At 36.0% G+C, this 24819-nt stretch overlaps 1 protein-coding gene and 1 pseudogene across 3 annotated transcripts in view; one reads left to right on the forward strand and one right to left on the reverse strand.

Moving 5' to 3' along the window:
- ZFR (zinc finger RNA binding protein) overlaps positions 1-24819 on the forward strand; it is an 80881-nt gene that overhangs the window by 51250 nt on the left and 4812 nt on the right. For 2 of the 3 annotated variants that reach the window (XM_027605044.1, XM_027605045.1), the window contains 5 exons: positions 232-373; positions 5221-5318; positions 6186-6281; positions 23259-23370; positions 23479-23576. In XM_027605044.1, the coding sequence (XP_027460845.1) occupies positions 232-373; positions 5221-5318; positions 6186-6281; positions 23259-23370; positions 23479-23576 (546 nt within the window). Of the gene's footprint in view, positions 1-231; positions 374-5220; positions 5319-6185; positions 6282-23258; positions 23371-23478; positions 23577-24819 lie in introns of those variants that run through there. The other variant, XR_003521987.1, reaches the window with a different exon arrangement.
- Positions 19281-20285, reverse strand: LOC113929166 (annotated as a pseudogene).

A 24819-nucleotide genomic window follows, 5' to 3' on the forward strand; every position in this document is an offset into this window, starting at 1 on the left:
CTACTCCTTATAAAATGATTGAAGTAGGGGCGCCTGGCTGGTTTCCTCGATAGAGCACGTGACTCTTGATCTTCGGGTTATAAGTTTGAGCCCCATGTTGGGTGTAAAGATTACTTAAAAATAAATTAATTAAATGTTTGAGGTAGTGAGAAAATGAAAGAGCCATAATGAAACTGCTTTGTCTGATAATGTAAATGTCCAACTAATTTTTTTGTACTCTTCATTACATAGGTTATAAGTCCTGAGAAGTATGATATAAAATGTGCTATGTCTGAAGCGGCAATAATTTTGAATTCATGTGTGGAACCCAAAATGCAAGTCACTATCACCCTGACATCTCCAATTATTAGAGAAGAGAACATGAGGGAAGGAGGTTGGAAAGCCATTAAACATTCTACTTTTCTATTAACTTTTTTTTTCATTTACCTACTCTTTAAGATGGCATTAAGCCCTAGAAGGCAACATGCTGGCATTACATATGAATTTGTTAGATTTGACTTATGTAGCAACCAGTTTTGCTTAAGATCATTTCCCAGAAAGTAAATGCTCTTTTTAGTAGTGTACTTTTATATAAAACACTCATGGTATTATTGACTTTCTTGATTTTTTTCTTTTCTTGCTAACCTCAGATTTCTGGAAAAAAAAAGTTCAAAATTATTCTTGCTGACGTAGTGGACACATGAAAATAATTAAATGTTGGTAGTAAGGGGCCACAAATTTAACTTCTGTTAAGAAGTTTTTGTTCTTGTCTTTAAAAAAAGACAAGAGAGTTTCAAATAAAATTGGTTATATACTTGTAACACTTCCATTTTAAGAGGCATTGTTATATGTGTAATCATGGATTTGGCTTGTCCTGAGGTAAATATTTCTAGTTCTCTGAGGTTGCTCTTTTGTTTGGAGAGTTTTCATGAACGCAGAGCATCCTAATGCACGTAGATTTGGGCATTTGAACCCAATATTATTATACTAGAGATATTGAAAAATAAATGGTGTAGGTGTAATTAGTAAGTTATAGTACAGTACAGGGTTTTTAAAAAACTTACTTTACAATTGTAGAAGCTGAAATCCTGCTGGTGCCAGCAATGTTGCTTTAGGGACTGTTCTGTAACATTTTCAAAGCTTCAAAAGCTTTTAAGCCAAAAAGCATGGTCAGTGTCTGCCTTATGTTGGTTCTGTTGTTTTATGGGTCAGATAAAATTTACTTTGTTTCCTTTCATGTTGTTTTTGTACATCTTAACTTGTTGAGTATGGAGTTATATAGTCTACACTAATATTTCTTTGTGATACAGATAGAGGAAAAAAGAATACTGTATATTGAATATTAAAATTGTCTAAAATAGCATCAGTAGACTCTTAGTTACTGTCCCTTTAAATTTGTTTTCTTACAGTAAAGCAATTTTTTTTTTTTAAGGCACTGGGCTTTCCATGACCCAGGAAGACAACACTTTATTTAAAATGTGGTCATTGGGAGGCATGTTTAATCTTGCATACTTCACATAATCACCATATCAGGACTTGTATGTTGTATAAGCTTTGCATCTTAAAAATGAACGGGTTTTGTGTAAAGGATCTTTTATATGAACATGAGTTTCCACTCAAAGTCTGACTGTGGATATTGCTGGAAAAACAGTTCCTGAGTCAATCTGGTCAATTCATATGCAACATATGACCCTTAGGATTTGAAAAAGAAATCTTCTAATATATAAATAAAAGTTGTTATACTTAGGATGAAATTATACTCATATAACCATTTAATTGAACTAATTCAGAGCACATTTTATCCAATTCTATTTAACCTTAGTTAAATTTGTGCATTATCGAGTTTTATTTTGTTACATTGCAAAAGTCTAAAGTTCATATCGCACTTGTAGTAGTCTTTGATAACCTATCCCTTCTAAAGGAAACAAAATTATATTTTTGTCTGACCCAGACTTGAGTTAGAATTACTGTTCTGGATTTCATAAATACTCTGGTGAGAGAAGTGATCAGTCCAAAATTGGAAGATTTTACTTCAAGACACTGAGCTGAAAAGTTGGATGTGCAAAAAATGTAGAAACATTGATAGTGTTCCTTGCTGCAGATAACTGCAGTAAACTATGTCTTTAGCTTCATTATGAAGATTGCTTCTTTCTTGCTGCAGAATAACGGTATGTATTCTCTCTCACTGCAGCTCCCAATGCTCTGTGTCTTAAAATGACTTAAAGCCTATAGCTTGCTTTGGGGAGTTAGTACAGGGGGTAAGGAAGGCTTTGCCGGAAGAGCAATTACAAATCTTGAGACTTGGGACTTGCGCAGTGTGGTAGCTCTTTAATAAAGATGGTCCTGTTTAATACCAAAAATTATTTTTCAATTATTTAAAAGAAATTATTAAATTGCCCAAATAACTGTTAAACACACGACAGATCTATTTTATGGTACTGTGTTTGACAGTTAAACACTAAGTTAACAGTTAATTGACTTGAAGCTTGAAATGTTGGTAATGCTCTAACCCTTGCTACAGAGTCTTTTCTGCAGCAAGTCAAGTATGTGTGTGTTTTTTTCCACCTGTAGCTTATCAGGCCCGGTCCAAAGCCTTCTAGCAGAGGGGATTGATTCCTGTCAGGGGTTGCTGCCAAGACATCGGAAGGATTTTTGACCAAGGTTTTCAAAAGCTCAGTGTCACACCTGCCATTTGATTAAGGAGGGATTTTGGATGCAGAGTCTGGCATTTATTGTCCTTTGTGTGGCTGTTTTGTTTGTTTTGTCTTTGTGTATTCTAGAATTGAGCAGTGTTCACACTAGTTTTTAAATGGTTGTGGGTGGATTATATATTTTACATAACCATGTTAATTTAAATTAATATATTCCCATTAACTTTTAATCATAAAATAGTGTGGACACAGCATGTCTTCTAACTGGTGATTAACCCCTTAAAATTTATGAAATTACATTTATGTAGGGTAAGAATTAGCTTTTTTTTTAAATAAATTAAATGATTTTTGTTTTGTTAACTGGGTATTAGGCAACAAGTATGATTTTTTTGTTTTTAGCACAATATACCTAAGGGGTTAATCCACTTGAAATATAAAATGGGTGCAAAAATCCACACTCTAAATTTAACAAACTTTCTACTTACAGCTCTTAATTTGTTTTTAAATTGCAATAGGTGTCTTGGCATCTTTGAAATTGTATCATTAATTAAAATTTTCAAAGTTATAAATGCTTGTGTGCAAAAAGAAAAATGTTCTTACATATCGAAGGAGATTATAACATCGTGAAAATAACATTAGAAATTCAGAAACTTTTTTAGAAAGAGATTGCACATTGTCACCTATTTGCATTCTAGCTTTAGCAGGTAATGTAAATAAGGGACATAGAAAGAGGGTCCTTCAGCAGTTCTGTAATCCTGCTTTGAAGAATGGTTTTTTGTTTCATTTCTTTTTTCTTATTTCCTTAGTTAGCTGTACTTTCCTGTATTCCTTTTCCTTATCTCAGAAGAGCCCCATCTCTTATGGTCAGTATGTTTCTGATTTTAGTAGTAGGTCTTGCAGGTTTTGAGATTGTCCACTATTTTTTAAAAATCACTAATATTTTGTGTGATTTTTAATCTTTTAGTTTCTTTTTAGTACCCACATTCTTCTTTCAGTTTTAATTCTCAGAATGCTGCACAATGTTCTTTGATTATCTATAAATCGCCCTTTTAACATGTCTTCTTGAAAAATTTGGATCATCTGATTATTTGAAGAGCAAGAACTAAGACTAGAAAGCCCAGTGGATAGATTTCATCATTTTTAGAATATGTTTCTTTATGTGTTACCTACTCAAAATAAGGACAGCTGTCTTTTAAGATAACTGAATGCCCATACAAAATATATACAATTAAATAACTTGCCTAAAGTGGCAGTAATACTCTTAAAATCATCTTTAACTTCTTTTATCATATATTTCTTTTGTCCCTCATATTCATTTGGTACCCTCAATGATTTATTAAATTATATCTTAAATAGCCCATAATTTTGGTACACTTTTGCCAGAAGACTGTTAAATTCAATAGATTACTCACCTAGTGTGTAATTATGCTGTATTTAGAAAATATTTCTACTATTAAAATCATTAAGAGCTACAAATTAGATTGACTTAGTTGCTATTTTGAATAGTTTGATTAGCAAATATGCTGTTATTTTTATACACACTTTACCAGATACGTTCAGATGAACATATAGCTGGCCCTCTATCATGAATGTAAAATTAACTTCTTGTCCTAGTTTAGGTTCAGATTTTCTCAAGTTTTTTAGATAGCTCCTGTATGTTTTAATATAATACTCTGATTTAAAATCCATTGTTATAATTTTAGACCATACATATTATTTATCATCAAAGAGTTCTTACTGCATCTCTTCTTTTTCTATACTTATCCTATTTAACCATGCTAGTTCCTATTGCCCTTTTCCACTATACCCATTATTTCTCTCCAATTATTCTTTGGAATTTTTTTTTTTTTTTAAGATTTTATTTATTTGACAGAGAGAGACACAGCGAGAGAGGGAACACAAGCAGGGGGAGTGGGAGAGGGAGAAACAGGTTCCCACGGAGCAGGGAGCCCGATGCGGGGCTCGATCCCAGGACCCTGAGATCATGACCTGAGCCGAAGGCAGATGCTTAACGACTGAGCCACCCAGCGCCCCATGGGAACTTTTTAAAAGAGCATTTCATATTCCCTTAAAGCTAAAATTTCCTTGTAGAAGAGAAAAGCATTGACCTCTTAGAAATGCCTATTTTAGGCTTTGTTTTTTTCCATGATTATTACTGTATTGATCATTCCATATTTATTACTAGCTCTTTGCTGTATGAGCCCCAGAATAACCTCTGACCATTTAGAATACTGAACGAACTTAATAGTTTATCATGAACTCTCATTTATTAAGGTGGATTTTTGTGTTCCCTCTTGTCTTGTCTTTGTGCTGGTGCGCTGTGTCCAGTAATCCTTCCTTTTGATTTTATTTTGGTGGGTAGGGTTGATTATTTGCAGAAATCACTTATTCTATTTCTTCAGAGTTTAAATTCTCCTTTTGATTTTCACATTGGATTATATAAATTTGCTGAAAATAACTCTGGGTACGTTAAAGTGCTGGTAAACTCGCAAATGGCTCATGTGACACTGATGCTACTTTAAGGAAGTGTCTTGCTCACCTGGTCAAACACCCATTCCTCACTGCATTTTGCCAATTCAATCCATTTTAGATGTAACCTCGGGTATGGTGAAAGACCCACCGGACGTCTTGGACAGGCAAAAATGCCTTGACGCTCTGGCTGCTCTACGCCACGCTAAGTGGTTCCAGGTTCGGAACATCATTTTACTTTTTTCTTGTAGCCTTATGAGAGAGTAGTTCAGTACAACATGTTTAACTGTGTTTAAACATTTCAAAAGATTGCCCAAGCAATACTACTTTAAATTAAATCTCAGAAAATATGTTAACATAGAAAGCTGGGTATGAAGATCTGCATATTGCAGTTACTATTAATTTGACAATAACCCTAGGTTTGGGGGTGTTTTGTAGTTTGGGTTTTTTTATTTTTATTTTTAGTGGCTATATTTAAAGTTTACTTGTTTAGGAACATCACATGTTTGTGTATATATATTATATTCCATAAGGCTGCAGATTAACTTTTGCTTTAAATAATGGAATATGTGTTTAAAGCTTTGTGTATAGTTTTAAGATTTTTTCCCCCTCTTTCTCTAAGTTAATAAGTGTAGGGAGTGAAAGGTGAGGAAGCAGCTGTTTGGTTTAGTGACTTTGCAGTCATGCAAAGGCACAGAAGGGAAACCAAACAGATTTCCTTAACCTTTCAGTCCCTAGACAAACCTTTTAGCTCTTTACTTTTTCTTTTATTTCTAATGTAGGCAGATTTTTTTTTTTAAGTTTACTGTTTTAAATGAACACAGGTCAAGGTTCACAGGGGATCAAGAAATATTATTCTTGTATAATCTGTTTACTTTGACCTAAAATACCAGCTTTTAAATACTAACCCTGGCATAAAATACTGCTGTAAATGGCAGCTCATTGAATCCAATTTTAAGTGTGGTTATTTTTGTTTTATTTTTATCTGAGCTTCCATTGAACAGTGGTATTTTAACTTTTTTTCATCAAGGGATATTTTCAATATTTCTAAGATTAATTCACCTGGGTTTTTGTGTTGCTCTCAAGGCTAGAGCTAATGGTCTGCAGTCCTGCGTGATTATCATACGTATTCTCCGGGACCTCTGTCAACGAGTTCCAACGTGGTCTGATTTTCCAAGCTGGGTGAGTAGTATGTAACTTTATGGTGTGAAAAATAAATATTGAGAAAATACTTCTGCAGTTTTTTATAATCTCCTCTTACATTTAATTGTCAACTTTTTTTCATTTCCTAAATGTTTCTTTCCTCTTCTAGTGAGAAATCCTGGGGGTCACAGAGTGAAAATTTGTTTTTTTTTTTTAATTTTTTTATAAGAGTGAAAATTTTTCTATGATTTTACTATTTAAAGAATTGCACTTGATGTTTCTTTTTGTATTGTCCTTTTTTTTTTTTTGCTCTTCTCATGATGTTTCTTTTTTAAGATAACAATTGTTAGTTGACTTTTACTTACATCAAGGTACAAAGACCAAAAATAAGCTATTAATCTCCTTATGCAGGGTTCTGTTGACAGTTGTTGTTTTTTTTTTTAAATAATGTGTAGGGGCACCTGGGTGGCTCACTCAGTTAAACGTCTGATTTGGGCTCAGGTTATGATCTCAGGATCCTGGGAAGGAGTCCTGCATTGAGCTCCCAGCTGAGCAAGGAGTGTGCTTGTCCCTCTGCTCCTCCCCCAGCTTGTGCTTGTGCACGTGCGTGCTGTCTCTCAAATAAATAAAATCTTTTTTTAAAAAATGTGTAAAAGTTTAAAAATTTAAGAATTCAGAAATAGAGGGGTACCCGGGTGGCTCATTTGGTTAAGTGACTGCCTTCGGCTCAGTTCATGATCCTGGAGTCCTGCGATCGAGTCCCGCGTTGGGCTCCCTGCTCAGCAGGGAGTCTACTTCTCCCTCCGACCCTCTCCCCTCTCATGTGCTCTCTCTCTCTCTCAAATAAATAATAAAATCTTTAAAAAAAAAAATTCAGAAATAGAGATTGTGAAATAAAATGTGAAGAAGAAAAAGAAATGTGTGAAGTTAGGAAATTCAAATAATGCAGAAAGGCACCAAAAAGTGAGAGTCTTCTCATTATTTAATGGCACATTATCTTTAACAGTTTGTTGTGATTACTTCCAGGAAAAAAGCGCATGTATATACATCATATATATTCTTATTTTTATGTACAAAGTATCCCTTTGATGTTTGAGCCCTCTTGGTTCCTGAGTAGCAAGGATTCAGATAGAGGAGGGGTTTCTTCAAAAATATCATTGAACCTATTGATTTCAGAGTTGGGTTAGTGAGAAGTGAATAGCCAGGTTACTTTAGTTCTTTAATTTTTTTCTAAACACAGGCGTGTTCGTGTTATTTACATTATTTGCATTTTCTTAACAAAATACATCTTGGGGGCGCCTGGGTGGCTCAGATGATTGGGCGTCTGCCTTCAGCTTGGGTCATGATACAGGGTCCTGGGATTGAGCCCTGTCTCGGGCTTTTTGCTCGGCGGGAGGCCTGCTTCTCCCTCTCCCACTCCCCCTGCTTGTGTTCCTGCTCTCGCTGTCTCTTTCTCTCTGTCAAATAAATAAATAAAACCGTTAAAAAAAAAATACATCTTGGAGCTCTTTGAGAAGGGCATAGTCAAATCCACCTTATTCTTTGCATTAACTACATGGTATGCCCTTTCTGCGGATATGCCATACTTTATTTAACTAGTATCCATTTGATGGACATTTTGGTTGTTTGCGGTGTTTTGCCATTAAGTTACTGTCAAGCTTTTGTATTATAATTCACGTAATAAATTGCTAGGGCCAGAATTCCAAGGTCAAAGAACATGTGCCAAATATTTATCAAGAAAGTTGAGTCGTTGAAAACATCCAGAAACTGTTGGATTGATCAGTTTTGGGGTTTTTTTTTTTTATGATTTTATTTATTTGACAGCAACAGCGAGAGAGGAAACACAAGCAGGGGGAGTGGGAGAGGGAGAAGCAGGCTTCCCGCTGAGCAGGGAGCCGGATGCAGGGCTCGATCCCAGAACCCTGGGATCATGACCTGAGCCGAAGGCAGATGCTTAACGACTGAGCCACCCAGGCGCCCCGGATTGATCATTTCTTTCACACCCTCACTAACTCTGGGATATCATCACATACATAGTAAATATAAAATGGTGTCCCGTTTCTTATGTTTCTTATTTGAGTGATTGCTGGCATTTAGAATTATTTTTCTCTTAACCAGCAGTTCCTTTGTTACTCAACATTTTCTTAATTATATTAAATATTTTTATTATAAGAAATTAGTCCTCATCTGTAGCAAAAATTATGTTTTCCAGCTTTTCATCTGCCTTTTTTTTTTTTTTTTTTAGATTTTATTTATTTATTTAATTGACAGGGAACACAAGCAGGGGGTTTGGAGAGGGAGAAGCAGGCTTCCCGCCGAGCAGGGAGCCCAATACGGGGCTCCATCCCAGGACCCTGGGATCATGACCTGAGCCAAAGGCAGTTGCTTAACCAGCTGAGCTACCCAGGCGCCCCTCCAGCTTCTCATCTGCTTTTTAGCTATATTATCATTTTTACTATATCAGATTTTTTAAAATTTTTGTAAATTTTAATCCATTAATCTTTGATGACTTCTGTGTTTTGTATTCTACTCATAAAAATCCTCTTGTATTTTAGACTATAAATTAGTTCACACGTGCTTTCTTCTAAAGCTTTTTTTCCCCATCAAATTTCTTTTTCTACAAGGGTATATATATATATTTAATACATAACAAAAGCTTTGAGAAGAATGTATTCCAACTTATAATGGGGATTGTCAAAAAATATATATATATAATAGGTTGTCTCTGAGGAGTAGGAGAAAGGGATGATTATGATAAAGATCTGTAATGTTTAGTTTTTACCAGGGCAAAATATATATACATTATTTGTATAATTAAAAATAAATTTAAAAAATTTAAATCATAAATGGATTTAGCTAAATGTTTTTTCAGACCAATTGCCAATTATTCTAGTACCATTGAATAATTTATTTAACAATGATATCTGTTCTCCCAACCCCCAGTTTGAAATGCCACCATTATCATAAACCTGTGGTTCTCAACCAGGGGCAGTTTTGTCCCCCAGGAGACATTTGGCAATGTCTGGAGACACTTTTGGTTATCAAAACTGGTTATCAATAGCACTGAGGAGGCACCTGGGTGGTTAAGCGTCTGCCTTCGGCTCAGGTCATGATCCCAGGGTGCTGGGATTGAGCCCCTCTCGGGCTCCCTGCTCAGCGGGAAGCCTGCTTCTCCCTCTCCCACTCCCCCTGCTTGTGTTCCCTCTCTCTGTGTCTCTTTCTGTCAAATAAATAAAATCTTTAAAAAAAAAAAAACAGCACTGAGGTCGAAAAACCCTGTCCTAGACCAAAGTTCCTTTTCTGTGGGTCCATCTCGGCAGTTGTCTTTGAATCTTCAGTCTGTTTTCTTCTGTAGTACTAAACTCTTAATGATTGAAGCTTCAGAATTTTAAAATTCTGATTGTCCTCGTCATCACATTCTTGCCTCGTTCTTTGCCCCTTTTAAACACCATCTTGCACAGAAGAATTTTTTGGCTTTTCTTATGTTTGTTTTTCCAGATGAACTTGACTACAACTTTGTTCAGTTTCTCCAAAGTTCTTGTGATTTTTTTTAAGTAGTACTGCATTGAATTAATAGATTCATTTGGAGAATTATCATCACTTTTATACTGACTCTTCTTAGCTGAGAGTATGTGACGTCCTGTTTACTGAAGTTAATTTTATGTACCTGCTTAGATTTGAATATGTTCTGTGCATGTTAAGTTTTGGTTTTGGTTGTTTGTACCTAGGTATTTTATCTTTTAGAGGCTTTTTCCCCCCTTCACATCTATTTTCTGGTTATTGTTTGTGTATACAGAAGCTATTAACTTTGGATATTAATTTTGCAACCCCTACCACCTGACTGCATTCCTTTATTTGTAATAATTTTTTTCATATGATTCTCTTGGGTTTTCTAATCTTAGAATCATACCTATAAATGGTATTTTGCCTTCTTTTTTCTAATTTAACTGATACTTCTAGAATAAATAGGAAATAAAAGAAATAATATACTTTACACGCATTCTATGTTCCTAATTGTATTGAAAATACTTCTAGGCAAAAAAAAAAAATGCTTCTAGGGTGTACAGCATACTAAGCATGATGGTTAGCCTCTTATTTGAGATACTTCTTTGTCAGGTTAGAATTATCATTCTTTTCCTAGTTTGCTAAGTAATTTAGAATCAGGAATAGAGGGGCACCTGGCTGGCTCAGTCGGTAGAGCATATGACTCTTGATCTCAGGGTTCTGAGTTCAAGCCTTAAATTGGGTGTGGAGCTTACATTTAAAAAAATTTTTTTAAGGTTAAAAAAAACGAATCAGGAATGGAAATTGAACTTTATCAGATAATCTTTCAAGGTTTATTGTCCTGAATGTATAGTTTTTTCCTTTCAACCTGTTCAATATTGTTCATTATACAAATAGATTTCCTCATACTGAGCTATCTTTGCATTCCAGGAGTGATTCTCATATATGAGAATAATATTAATGAACTATAGTCTGTTTGCTGATAGTCTATTTAGGAATTTTCTTGGTGACATAAAAGAAAGTTTTATAGTTTTATTTTTGTCCTGTTTCAGATTCAGAATCAAGAATGCGCTAAATCTCTAAAAACAATTTGAAAGCTTTTGTTCTTTATTTAAATTCTGAAACGCTTTTGGTAGGATCAAACTACTACTGTCATTTGATGACATTATTTCCCAATCTCTCTTAATAGAGGGGGTAGCATTTTTTCAGTTTTTTCTGTTGTGATTAATTAGTCTTACTTTTCTCTCTCCTGCTTTAATTTTGTCAATTTCTGTTATCCTAGAAAAATTGACCAATTCAGCTAGGTACTCAAATTTTTATAGGATAGAATTTTGCTCTTGGGATCTTGGGAGTTTTTTGTTTTTGTTTTTTTGTTTGGGGTTCTTTGTTGTTTTTCTTTTTAGGTTTTTGGGTGGGGTGGGGTGTTAAGATTTATTTATTTTAGAAAGCGCGTGCACGTGAGCCAGGGGATGGGGAGAGAGAGGGAGAATCTGAATCTGAAGCAAACTCCTCCTGCCACCCCACTGCAGTGTGGGGCTTGATCCCACGACCCTGAGATGACCTGAGCCGAAACCAAGAGCCAGCGGCTTAACCAACTGAGCGGCCCAGGTTGCCCCCTCAGGGTTTTTTAAGTACTTGCAGCATCTTCATTATTATTTTGTTTGTTTTTAATTCTTAGTTTGATTGATTAGACTATCCAGCAGTAGTAGTTGCTATATAGGAGCAAAATGACAAATGGGTGTTTCATTATTTGTATGTGGTCAGAATACACTAAATTCTTTTTCTTTTTTTTTTTTTAAAGATTTTATTTATTTATTTGACAGCGAGAGAGGGAACACAAGCAGGGGGAGTGGGAGAGGGAGAAGCAGGTTTCCCGCGGAGCAGGGAGCCCAATGTGGGGCTCGATCCCAGGACCCTGGGATCCTGACCTGAGCCGAAGGCAGTCGCCTAACCGACTGAGCCACCCCGGCGCCCAAAATACACTAAATTCTTAATATATTTTAATATAAAAATGCGTTAAGCATTATCTAACTTCAATTTTTTTAATGTATAAAAATATAGGCACTATACATCATTTCTACTTTCTGCTTCCTTCAGCTTCAAAAAACAATCAAAACACACCAGAATGTCTGTATTTTGACATTTAAAAATGCTCCTAGTATTGTCTTCTTTAGGCAGAGGCTTACTTTTTCATATTATTTTTTCCTTTCCCCAAAGAATCAACTCCTTGGATTTATCTGTCAGATCTACCATTTTCCTATTTAATCCTAATTTCATCTCTAATTTTCTGTTTTCCTTGAGTTTATTGTTCTCTAACAAACTTCTTGAGTTGGATACTTGTTTCATTCACTCTTTATTTCCAGTACAGTTATTAACACGCAGTGTAATATTAGTTTCAGGCGTACAATATAGTGATTTAACAATTCCGTACATCCCCCAGTGCTCATCAAGACAAGTACACTCTTGGTTTGTTTTCTGTTTTTTGTAGGATTTATTTGTTTATTTTGGAGAGAGAGTGCATGCGCACGGGGGGAGTGATGGTGGGAGAGAGAGAATCAGAAGGAGACTCCCTGCTGAGCACAGAGCCCAGTGCAGGGCTCTATCCCATGAGCCTGACATCATGACCTGAGCTAAAATCCTAAATCAGACGCTTAACTGACTGAGCCACCCAGGTGCCCCCTTGAGGGAATTTTTAAATTGTGTGATTAAAAACGGGTTGCATTTGTTTCTGTAAATAATTTCTAGTTTTTATAGCATTATAATCTGATAAATGTATTCTGTTTACAATTTTTGGAATTTAAAGTTTCTCTTTGTAGTCTAATATGTACAGTTTTTATGATCTATGGGCACTTTTTTTTTTCCTGTGGTCACCTTTAAAGAGGTGTTCTCACATACACCTCTTAGTTCAGCTTTATCATTTTGTTCATTTCTTCTGTATTTTTTCCTTACATATTTTTTGTCTACTTCATCCATCCATGGATTGATAAAAGTAAATTTAAATCTGTTATTTCTGTTATGTTTTCATTTCTGTTCTATTTCCTATAGTTTGTGCTTTATTTTGTTGCAGTGATAATTTTGGATGTAAACACTTAATACAGTTACATCATCATTGTGAATTTGAACCTTTGCCATTATAAAGGATCCCTTGTTTAACACTTTCTGTCATGAGTTAATAAGCCTTGTTCATTGATTAATATTGAAACTCTGGCTTTCTTGTCATGAGCATTTGCCTGGTATGAGTTTATTTATGTTTCCTTTGTTTTCTTCTGTGCTTTATCATAATTCTTATTCTTTCCTTGTTTGTGTGTGAATGTTTTTTCCTTGTGACAGTTAGTTGTTGCCCTTCTAGTTTTATATGATGTTCTCATTCATCTATCAACAGTTTTATATAGTATCTGTCAACTCTCACCCATAAAAGCTGAGAAAATTTTTACTTATATTTCCTCCCCTTCCCCAATCCTTTGGGTTTCTTGTTATGTAATTCTTTCGTTTGTTCCATTTTTTAAAAAATATATTTAAACCTGTTTCTTAATATTTGCTGATTGCACTTAGAAAACAGCCATTTACACACTTAATGCTTTTTAAACCTTAAAAGTGTTAAAAATAACTACATTTACCTTTGTATTCATATTCTCTGTTTAATGTTCTGTATTTAAATGGTTCAGTGCAAACCACTGGTCTTGTACTGGGGCTTTTCCTTTTCATTTCCTGATTGTATTTTATCATCATAATTTTTATCAAAAGGTGTTTTGAAATTCTGTCATGTTTGAGAAGCTCTGCCAATTGCCATTACTTTAATGAGAAATACATTGTTAGGTCACAGTTTTTCCCCCTCTCCATTTTTAGTTTCACTTTACTATCTTCCAGCGTTGTGTATTGGTAAGTCTAAGTTTCGCCTAGTTTTTTGGCCCTGGCTTTTTTTTACAGGCCGTTGAAAGAATCTTTATCTTTGTATATCGTTAACTTTAACCAAATATGTCTTGGAATCTGTTGTTTAATATCAGCATTTTATTGAAATCGTTGTCCTTTGTCCTGCAGATTTGATTTTTCTTTCAGTTAGGGGAGAAAACAATCTTCCATTATGTCTGATTAATAGGATTCTGTATTTTAGGGACACCATTATCCTTTTTTTTTTTTTTAAAGATTTTTATTTATTTTAGGGAGAGAGAGCACATGAGAAGGGATAGATTCAGAGGGAGAAGCAGACTCCCTACTGAGCAGGGAGCCCGATGTGGGACTCGATCCTGGGACTCCAGGATCATGACCTGAGCCGAAGGCAGTCGCTTAAGCAACTGAGCCACCCAGGCGCCCGGGACACCATTATCCTTATGTTGGATTCCTTTTGTCATGCATATCTTTTATCTTCATTACTGTTTTATTTTTTTTTTTAAGATTTATTTATTAGAGAGAGAGTATGTGCATGGGGGAGAGGGAAAGAGAATCTTAGGCAGTGTCCCCCCTGAGTTTGGAGCCCAACATGGGGCTTTATCTCACAACCCTGATATCACGACCTAAGCAAAAACCAAGAGTTGGCCACTTAATGGACTGCGCCACCATGGCGCCACTGTAATTGTTTGAAATCTTGTCTTCTTTCCTCTTGTGTCTCCTGTGATTATCTCTTTGGTAGTAACTTGATTTTCAGCTATGTCCTAGTCTTCTTTGCTATTTATAATTCATTTATTCCCCAATAATGTTTTTATATTTCAGTATGCTTTGTTAGCTGTAATCTTCCTTTTCATCTCAACTTTGAGTTTTTAATTTATTGGTATTTTGCTCATCAAGTTCTCTTATAACTCAGAATATTAGCGGATTGATTATACCTTTATTAGCTTAAACTAAGATCCTTCCAGAGCATGTTTTTTAATTTATTTTTTAAATAGACATTATTTTTTTTTTAGAGCAGTTTTTGGATCTTCTACTCTCACACATGCACATCCTCTCCATCAACATTCCTCCCTAGAAAGGTACATTTGTTACAAGCAGTGAACATAGATCACACATCATTATCACTCAAAGTCCATAGAGAATTGATTTTTCATCTCTATTTTTCATGGTATGTTCCACCCAAATAGATATCTTCCCTGGTTTCTTTTTGTTTTTTCATCTTACTAGTTGTCAGTTCCATTACAAAATCATCTTTTTGTGTGCTCTGACATTCAAACAAGAATTGTCTTTGAACCTGTCCAATGCTTATTTTTTTATTTTTTACTTTTTTTTTTTTTAAGATTTTATTTATTTGACAGAGACACAGCGAGAGAGGGAACACAGGGAACACAAACGGGGAGTGGGAGAGGGAGAAGCAGGCTTCCCACTGAGCAGGGAGCCCGACGCAGGGCTCAATCCCAGGACCCTGGGATCATGACCTGAGCTGAAGGCAGATGGTTAACGACTGAGCCACCCAGGTGCCCCATCCATGCTTTTTTAAAATAGCTCTCCTTTTTCTTCCCCTGTGAGCTCTGCTTTGAGGATTAAACAAAAGATGTATGGATTTGCTGCATCAAGCCTTGTTGCAGACATAAGCAGTGCTCTCTATTATGTATTGATTGAATGTGTTATGCTACTCTTTGAGGTAGATCCCATTGGCACACCTTCACACTTTGGTTTTCAAACCCAGGGTGGGCATCTAGAGCCTTTGCCTATGTAGAATCTGCTCTCTCTCGCTTCCCCCCCCTCCCCCCCGTTCACCATCCCCTTTTAGGAACAACTTCCATTTCCCTGAGCCAACAGAGTGTTTTGAATATGGGAAACCACTTTGGGACACTTCTGTTGAGAATTCACAGCCATCCTTGGTAATACATTTTCCCTACCACTTCCTTCTTTGGCAGATCTTTTTTACTTTTCTTTTACCTACATATTAGCCAAATGTCTGTTTAGACATATTTAGATATGGATAATTAGGATTCTTTTGTTCTTCTCTTCTTCCCTTCTGCAAGAGTCTTCAGGATAGTGAATTCTATTCTTTTCCTTTCTCTGGAGGGGGATGGTAGAAGGGGTTTTTACATTTAGGAAAATTTCTTTTTCTGCCGCTGCCTTCAGTATGACTTGTTCTATCTACCTCTCTTAGTTGGGAAGTAATTGATGAAATTTTTTGGATTTTTTTCACTCAACTGCCAGCCCTACCCCCATCTTCCCTCTAGAGAACCAAGTTAGGAGCTCCATGGAGAGAGTTCCCTAAGGCACTCAATTCCTTGGGAAGATTCTTTCACTGACCTTTTCCTCTGTTTTTGGTTGAAACTGTTAAATTTTTGCTTGGGTGTGTTGTAACTATTATTAATTATGTGTTGGGGCAAGAAATCATGAAATTAGGCTTTATACTATCACCTTATGCAGAGATAACATTTGTGTTTTAAGGATTTTATTTACTTATTTATTTATGTGAGAGAATGAGCAGGGGGTGGGGGGGAGAGAGAAGCAGACTCCCCACTGAGCAGGAAGCCTGATGCAGGGCAGGATCCCGGAACTCCAGGATCATGACCTGAACCAAAGGCAGATGCATAACCAACTGAGCCACCCAGCCGCCTAAGAGTAAAGTTTCTTGATTTTCATAAAAGAAATGTGAAATTCTTATGATCTTTATTATTTTCAGTTTTATTTAGCATTCACATTATTTACTTTGAGTAAATAAGTAATGGTGCCTACTTTTAGGCTTTCCTTCACCACTGCAGTGAGTACTGAAAATGGCACTCTGCCCTCAAATTAGTTCTTTTGTCCTGAACCCATGGTAATGAAGTAAAGAAAATACAGGTAGAGTTCTTGTCAAATTGGTCTAACATCAGAATTGCTACATAGTATCTAAACCTCCTTTGGAATGGTATACCTGCTATAATTTATAAAGGGTATATACTTAATTTTTTGATGTTTATTATATGTTTTATTTCTGAACAGTATAGAGTAGGGTAAGGAATATTTCACAAAAAAGAATGATCTGTAACAACATGGCCGAACCTCCAAAACATTACATTAAGTGAAGGAAGCCAAACACAAAGGTCACATTATATGATTGCATTTGTGTGAAATATCCATAATAAATTCATACAGACAGAATGCTAATTGGTGGGTTGCCAGAGACTTGAGGAAAAGAGGGAATGGAAGAAACTACTTAATGGGTTAAGGGGTTTTATTCTGGAATTATGTCAATATTTTCAATTAGATAAGAGGTGGTCGTTGTACAGCATAGTGAATGTACTAAATGCCACTGAATTATTCACTTTAAAGTACTTAATTTTATATTACATGAATTTTACCTTGCTTTTTTAAAAAAGAATGATCTGTCAAATATAAAAGGACAGTTCTCAAAGAGGAGGCTGAGAGAACTGCCATAATTCTACTTTGTGCACAAATAGCTGTTGAAATATGTAATTCAGTATCTCTTTCTACATATTTCATTTTTTTGTTTTTGTTTTTAAGAATATAAGTAATTTAGATTTTAATGATGGTAGCTTGTAGTAACAGAGTTCCTGTCACTTTTTTTTTCTCTTTTTTGGTAGTAATCTCTTTACCCAGCATGGGGCTCGAACTCAAGACTCCTGAGGTCAAGAGTCTCATGCTCTATTGACTGAGCCAGCCAGGTGCCCCCTGTCCGTTACTTTTAGAACCAGTGAAGTTTCAGGGCACTTGGGTGGCGGCTCAGTTGGTTAAGCGACTGCCTTCGGCCCAGGTCATGATCCTGGAGTGCTGGGATCAAGTCCCGCATCGGGCTCCCTGCTTGGCGGAGAGCCTGCTTCTCCCTCTGACCCTACCCCGTCTTGTGCTCTCTCTCACTCTCTCTCTCTCAAATAAATAAAATAAAATCTTTAAAAAAAAAAAAGAACCAGTGAAGTTTTTAAATGATAGGACACTGACGTTCAGGGCAAAGAACTAACCATTGTCTTAGCTTGCAAAAGAATCCACAAATTATATTTGAAGTGTATCCTCTCATTCACTTAAGCTTAAAAATAATATATGTGCAACACTTAGTTACCCCCAACAAAAAACATCTACTTAAAAGTTCATGCACTCCTGAATCACCAAAAGCTGTAAAAATCTTTTTTCCACAAGACGTGACAGTTTTTACCAAGAAGTTTTGAGTATGAAATAAGGTGCTATGCATAAATATAATATAAAAATAGAACATCCTACACATGGACTTAGGAATGGAAGTCTGTCATGCATGTATCAATATTAACCTATATCAGCTGGAATGTAGAAATGGTTTTTGTGTGTACAGTTGCTTGTTGTAATGGTATTCCTAAAATCCCTATTTGATTAATATAAACATCTTCATCTGTAAAATAGGAATAATAGTCATATCTATCCTCAAAAGGTGATTGTGATGATTTAAATTGGTTAATGCTTAATATATAGTAAGCGCTCAGTATTAGCTATAATGAAGGGGATAATTACTATTATTTTTTATTATTTAACCAAACTTTCTAGTGTTAGATATCTTTTGTGCATTCATTTTTTAAAGATTTATTTATTTGTTTATTCATTTGTTTATTTATTTATTTATTCATTGGAGAAAGAGGGCCTGCGAGTGAGCCAGGAGTGGGGGGAGGGGCAGAGGGAGAAGGAGAAGCAGACTCCCCGTTGAGCCAGGAGCCTGACGCAGGGCTCAGTCACAGGACCCTGGGATCATGACCCTAGCCAAAGGCAGATGCTTAACTGACTGAGCCACCCAGGTGCCCCTTTTTGTGCTTTCATTAAGTATAATAACCCTATTGTAAATTTTTGAATTTGTCAGTTGTATGATAAAAAAGGTTTTACCTGTTTACACTGCCACCAAATGAAAGTATTTTTGTTACCACAATCTCTTAAGGTGTATTTTTAGTCAGTGGGGCGCCTGGCTGGCTCAGTCAATGGAGCATGCGACTCTTGATCTCAAGTAGTGAGTTTGAGCCCCACGTTGGGTATAGAGATTACTTAAAAATAAAATCTTAGGGGCGCCTGGGTGGCTCAGTTGGTTGGGCGACTGCCTTCGGCTCAGGTCATGGTCCTGGAGTCCCGGGATCGAGTCCCTCATCGGGCTCCCTGCTCGGCGGGGAGTCTGCTTCTCCCTCTGACCCTCTCCCCTCTTGTGCTCTCTCTCATTCTCTCTTCTCTCGAATAAATAAATAAAATCTTTAAAAAAAAAAAGTAAAATCTTAAAAAAAAAACTAATATGCAAGGTAACTAGTTATCAGTCTGGATCACCCATCAATAAGGGGTATTTATTGAAATACAGTTGTGTTTTTTTTTTAAAAATAAAAATAGATTTTAAATCAGACCTGGGTTCAAATCCCAGCCTAATTTTTACGTTCTAGCTGTATAACCTTGGACAAACTGTTTAAGTTGTTGCCCCCACCCCCCCAATCTTTAAAATTAGGGTATAATAGCATCCAGTTATGAGAATTAAATGAAATCATGCATTTAAAGTGCTTAACATGTTGCTTGCCACATAGTAAGCATTTTTACTACTACTAGAGGTGAGAAGGAAAAACAGGCTTCATGAGTGGTGGGGTAGGGAGGGCACAAGTAATTTTTTTTTTTTTTTTTTTTAACAAATGCACCAAAGAATCATGCAATCCTGCCAGCACTGAATGAAATCCTGGGCCACAAGTCTGCACACCCTTTTGCAGCGGGTCCTGTGATAGCAGAACCTTTCATTTTGCCTTTATTGTTTATTAAGACCCCTGCATTATCTTCAAATAGAGATATACACCATCTTTTCTCCTGTATGACCTTCATTATTGAATTACCACTGCCCCATGTACCTTCTTTCTGAGCTCTGGTTTGTCTTTCTTCACTGTAGCCATCACCGTCTTACCTACACTAGCGGCAGAAAGTCTGTTCAGTCATCCCTTGGTCCCCTTCATAGGGGATACACAGATTTTTGGTTCCCATGTTATCAGCACAGTTGATCGTGGCTCCTACCAGAAGACCCAGGGAAATCTGGAATTTCACACCGGGGGACCCATGAGTGGTTTTTAAAGCAAATATTACAATCCTAGATTTCAAATAATATAGAGAGCTTTTCTCTCTAAATAACTTAAGCTACCAAGATCCTTTATAGTACAGTCTAAAATTGTTTCTCTGATTTCGATTGTGTTCATCTTTGATGTTGTTCTTTTACTTTGCATACACTTCAGAGCTTATAAACCACGTGCATTCTACTTTTGTTGCTATCCTAACTTACAGACATCTGCTTGGCAAACAACTATGTTCTGTAGAAAATCAGTATTTTTAAATTGCTCACTTCATAGCAAATGATCTTAGAAGGCAGATAGTGAACTTAGTTTTATTGTGGGTGTTGATACACTGACTTTGGTTTTCCATAAATTTCTTTCTTTCTTGGTTTTTAGTTTCTACCTTTATATGCAAGTATAAATCATAAATTCTCATTTTTTAGAGCACGTGGGTGACTCAGGAGGGAGCCTGCTTCTCCCTCTCCTTCTGCTGCTCCCCCTGCTTGTACTCTATTGCTCTGTCAAATAAAATCTTTTAAAAAAAAAATAAGTTCTCATTTCTTAAGATCAGTTAGTAAGCAGATTTTGTTAAAGCTTTGAATTACTTGGAACACATCCTGTATCTTGACATACAAGATGATTATAGCTGATTATTTAATACTTAATTTTCTCTTAGCATTCTCTAAAAGTACTTAGTAAAAGTTTGAGTTACAATTGACCCTTGAACAATGAAGGGGTTAGAGACACCAATTCCCACACAGTTCAGAATTCGTGTATAACTTTTGACTCCCCAAAATTTTAACTACTAATAGCCTGCTCTTTACTGGAAGCCTTACCAATAACACAGTCAGTTAATACACTTTGTATGTTATATGTATTAAATCCTGTATTCTTTTTTTTTTTTTCCTAAGAGTAGGGAGGGTTGGGCAGAGGGAGAGAGAATCTTAAGCAGGCTCCACACCTAGTGCAGAGCCCAGCATGGGCTCGATTTCACAACCCTGAGATCATGACCTGAACCGAAATCAAGTTTTGGATGCTTAACTAACTGAGCCACCCAGGCACCCCTATATCCTGTATTCTTATAGTTTTATCTTTTTCTTAAATTCTTTTGATATTTCAAGGCTATGTGGTTCATCTGTCTTTTCAAACTCTCACAGATGTCCAAAAAATTTTCTGATATATTTATTGAAAAAAATCCACATGTAAGTAGATCCATACAGATCAAACCCCTTATTCAAGGGTCAACTATATTTATGAAAGTTGCATATTTTATGACTCAGCTTTGTATTTTAAGCATAGCATCAATAATTTTGATAATTATTACCCTTAATTTCTCTTATGAGTAGTAGTATTTTCAAAAGTATTTTGTTTCCTAAGCATATTAAGTATTTTCTATATGTTGGCCATTACACTAGGCACAGGAGCTCAAAATAAATGACGTTGATCTTACCCTTAAGGATTTCACAGTCTGTTAGACATCTTAAAATAATAGTTGGTTTGTCTAAAAAGAGAGATATTCATTATACATTAATTGAATTATCTGAGTAACTGAAGCTGATTCCTTAAAATACTAAAAATTTTTAAATGAAAATCCTTTTTTAAATAAAAGTCTTGAACATCTCCCTGCATTCTTCTACTGAATAAACTGAACTACCTTAATTTTTCTCATTGTGATGTACATTTTTTCATTTTTGTTTTTTTTTTTTTTTTAATATTTATTCATTCATTTGAAAGAGAGGCCACATGAGACGGGGGAGGGTCAGAGGGAGAAGCAGACTCCCTGCTCAGCAGGGAGCCCGATACGGGACTCGATCCAGGGACTCGATCCAGGGACTCCAGGATCATGACCTGAGCTGAAGGCAGTCGCTTAACCAACTAAGCCACCCAGGCGCCCTTTCATTTTTGTTTTCAATCTCATGCTGCTCAGCTATCATTTTTGTAGCTGTTAATGTATACTGTCTCTTTAAATTTCCATCTCTCTTATAATTTATTCCTAATTTGTTTGGAAATGCAGTCTCCACATGTCCAAACTTTAATTTAGAGTTATTCCTATTTAAAAGATCTGCGAGATGACCTTGGGGTGAATAGGTGGATATGGTTTTTACCTCAGATTACATTCATAAGCTTCTTATGCACACAACCAAAAGTGGGTTCTCACTAAGGTATTTTCAGCTTCATTATCTTTTAAGGACTTTATTGTAGTTCCGATCTATTCAGTTTCTTTGAATGTTATATTTAAAATTTCAGTAAAGGCTATGACATGGGTGAACCTTAAACATTATGCTGAATGAAGGAAGCCAAATGCAAAAAGGCACGTTTTATATAGTTCCATTTGTAAAAAATGCCCAGAGTAGGCAAATCTGTAGAGATAGAAAGTGGTTTAGTAGTTGCCAGGGGTTGGAGGAAAGGGAGGATGGGGAATGATTGCTAGGGGTGTGGAGTTTTCTTTGGGGGTGGTGAAAATACTCTGGAATTAGATAGTGATTATGGTTGAACAACTTTGTAAGTATACTAAAAACCACTGAATTGTACACTTTAAAAGAATGGTTCTTATGTGAATTATATCTCAAGTTTTAAAGTCTAAATGAAAGCAAATTTTTCTAATAGACTGTTCAGGACACTTCCTGTATGTCTGCTTTCCAAGTGTATACTTTTACTTTTGTCTTCTATTGATTGGTTTAGATTTTGAGTCTCTCTAATGTAATTTGCAGTGAAAGCATAATTTATATTTTCCTTAGGGGTAATAGAAGTTCATTTGTGCATTAAGTGAAAATTTAGATAATATACGTTGTTTGTAAAGAAAGAAGTCGTCTTTACTTGGGATATTGACCTGCTCTAACTGTAGGGGTATTTTTGAGAGAACACAGAGGGAGAGTGAAAGGGATAAGCAGACTCCCCGCTGAGCAGAGAGCCCTATGTGATGCTGGGCTTAGTCCTAGGACCCTGAGATCATGCCCTGAGCCAAAGGCAGATGCTTAACCCACTGAGCCATCCAGGCACCTCTAACTGTGGGTTTAAAGAATAAACATGTGAGCCCTAAATATGTAAAGAATTTTAAGGACTGAGGTGCCTGGGTGGCTCAGTTAGTTGGGTGTCTGCCTTTGGCTCAGGTCATGATCCCTGGTTCCTGGGATCAAGCCCTGAGTTGGGCTCCCGCTCAGCAGGGAGTCTGCTTTTCCCTCTCCCCACTCGTGCATGCTCTCTCTCAAATAAATACATAAAATATTTGGGGTAAAAATTTTAAGGACTGTCATTTTAATAGGAAAAACCGGCAATAATTAAAACTAAAAATCAAAAAACCTTACTAATCTATTTTACATTTTTCTTCATTAAACATAAATTACAATATCTTTTTAAAATGTAAGTTATATATTGTCTCATGAGTTTTGTTTTCATTGTTTTATTTCATTTTGATTGTTTTTATATGTGATTCATATTCTGATTTCATAATCTGTTCTGTGTAACATTTTTGGTCTTTAAAAATTTTTAATGACCACTTCATGAGTAATTTGTCATTCTGGTATTTGAAAATGAGTGATTCTTTTGGTCTATAAGCTGTTAAACACATTTTTTATGTTTTTACTTTTAGGCTATGGAGTTACTAGTAGAGAAAGCAATCAGTAGTGCTTCTAGTCCTCAGAGCCCTGGAGATGCACTGAGAAGAGTTTTTGAGTGCATTTCTTCAGGGATTATTCTTAAAGGTAGGTTTTGCTTTGTTCTTAATGTTTGTTTGATAATTAAATAAGAACTCTTTCTTTTACAAATGGATAATGCTAATGCCTTTTTCTCCATATATTGATTGCTTATAGGTAGTCCTGGACTTCTGGATCCTTGTGAGAAGGATCCATTTGATACCTTGGCAACAATGACTGACCAACAGCGTGAAGACATCACATCCAGTGCACAGGTACCAGTGTGTTCCTAATCCCAGAGCTTTGTTGTTGGGTCACTACCCTTCAAGTTTTGGTTTTTTAGAATTGTCCTTTAAAAGAAGTCACTGCATAGTATTTATTTCTGTTCTTCTTTAGTAAGCAAGCCCTTGGAGGGGATATAAGTTAAACTAGATTTCACTAATATAATCTTAAATTGTATTACTTTAACTGTAATGTGTATGTCTTAAGTAAGTGTATTATATAAAAATACAGCTGTATTTTCAGTGCCTTCTTAAATCTGGGTATTAAGTTACATATCATGATGTATGGAAACTGTTTATGTACTCTGGTTGTAAGAAGTGATATGCTGGGGCGCCTGGGTGGCTCAGTTGTTAAGTGTCTGCCTTCGGCTCAGGTCATCATCCCAGAGTCCTGGGATCGAGCCCCGCATCGGGCTCCCTGCTCCGCGGGAAGCCTGCTTCTCCCTCTCCCACTCCACCTGCTTGTGTTCCCTCTCTCGCTGTCTCTCTCAGTCAAATAAATAAAATCTTTAAAAAAAAAAAGAAGAAGAAGTGATATGCTGTGTGATTTATGGTAATTATTGTTATAATTTAGTCTCTCCTGCCACTGGAAAGGCTGTCTAATGTAGTTAATTAAAAGTGTGGGTTCAGGGCACCTGGGTGGCTCAGTCAGTTAAGTGTCAGACTAGTGATTTCAGCACAGGTCATGACCTCATGGGCTGTGGGATCCAGCCCTGTGTCAGGCTCTGTACTCCGCGGGGGAGTCTGCTTGAGTTTCTCTCCCTCTGTGTCCCCCCTCCCCCCGTGAGAGCTTGCATGTGCGTTCTCCCTCTCAAATAAATAAAATCTTTAAGGGGGAAAAAGTGGACTTTAGAGTCAAGACTCCCTGGATTTGAATACCAGCTGTGCTCTCCTCTATAAAACAAGGATAAAAGTAGTATCCTGTTTCAAGCAGGATTATTGGGAGGATTAAATGAGTTAATGTGTTTAACTGTATTAACAGTATCTGGTATATGGAAGGATTTTAATAAATGTTAGCATTATCATCATAATCAGTTAATAATTTTATTGGAAAAAGATTTATGGAAAAGAAATGTGAACCTAATGAAAAAAAAAGAAACAGTCTAAAACTACTATAGCTCTTTTTTTATTCCAAAAATGTACTAAGGGGAGAAAAGGCAACTAGCAATGAAAGTAATAATTCACTCTAAGACATTAAGTTATTGGACTTAAGTTCTTGATTTGTTATCTCTTCTGG

Source organism: Zalophus californianus, chromosome 5, assembly GCF_009762305.2.
Source record: "Zalophus californianus isolate mZalCal1 chromosome 5, mZalCal1.pri.v2, whole genome shotgun sequence".
In the NCBI taxonomy this organism is placed as follows: Eukaryota; Metazoa; Chordata; class Mammalia; order Carnivora; family Otariidae; genus Zalophus; species Zalophus californianus.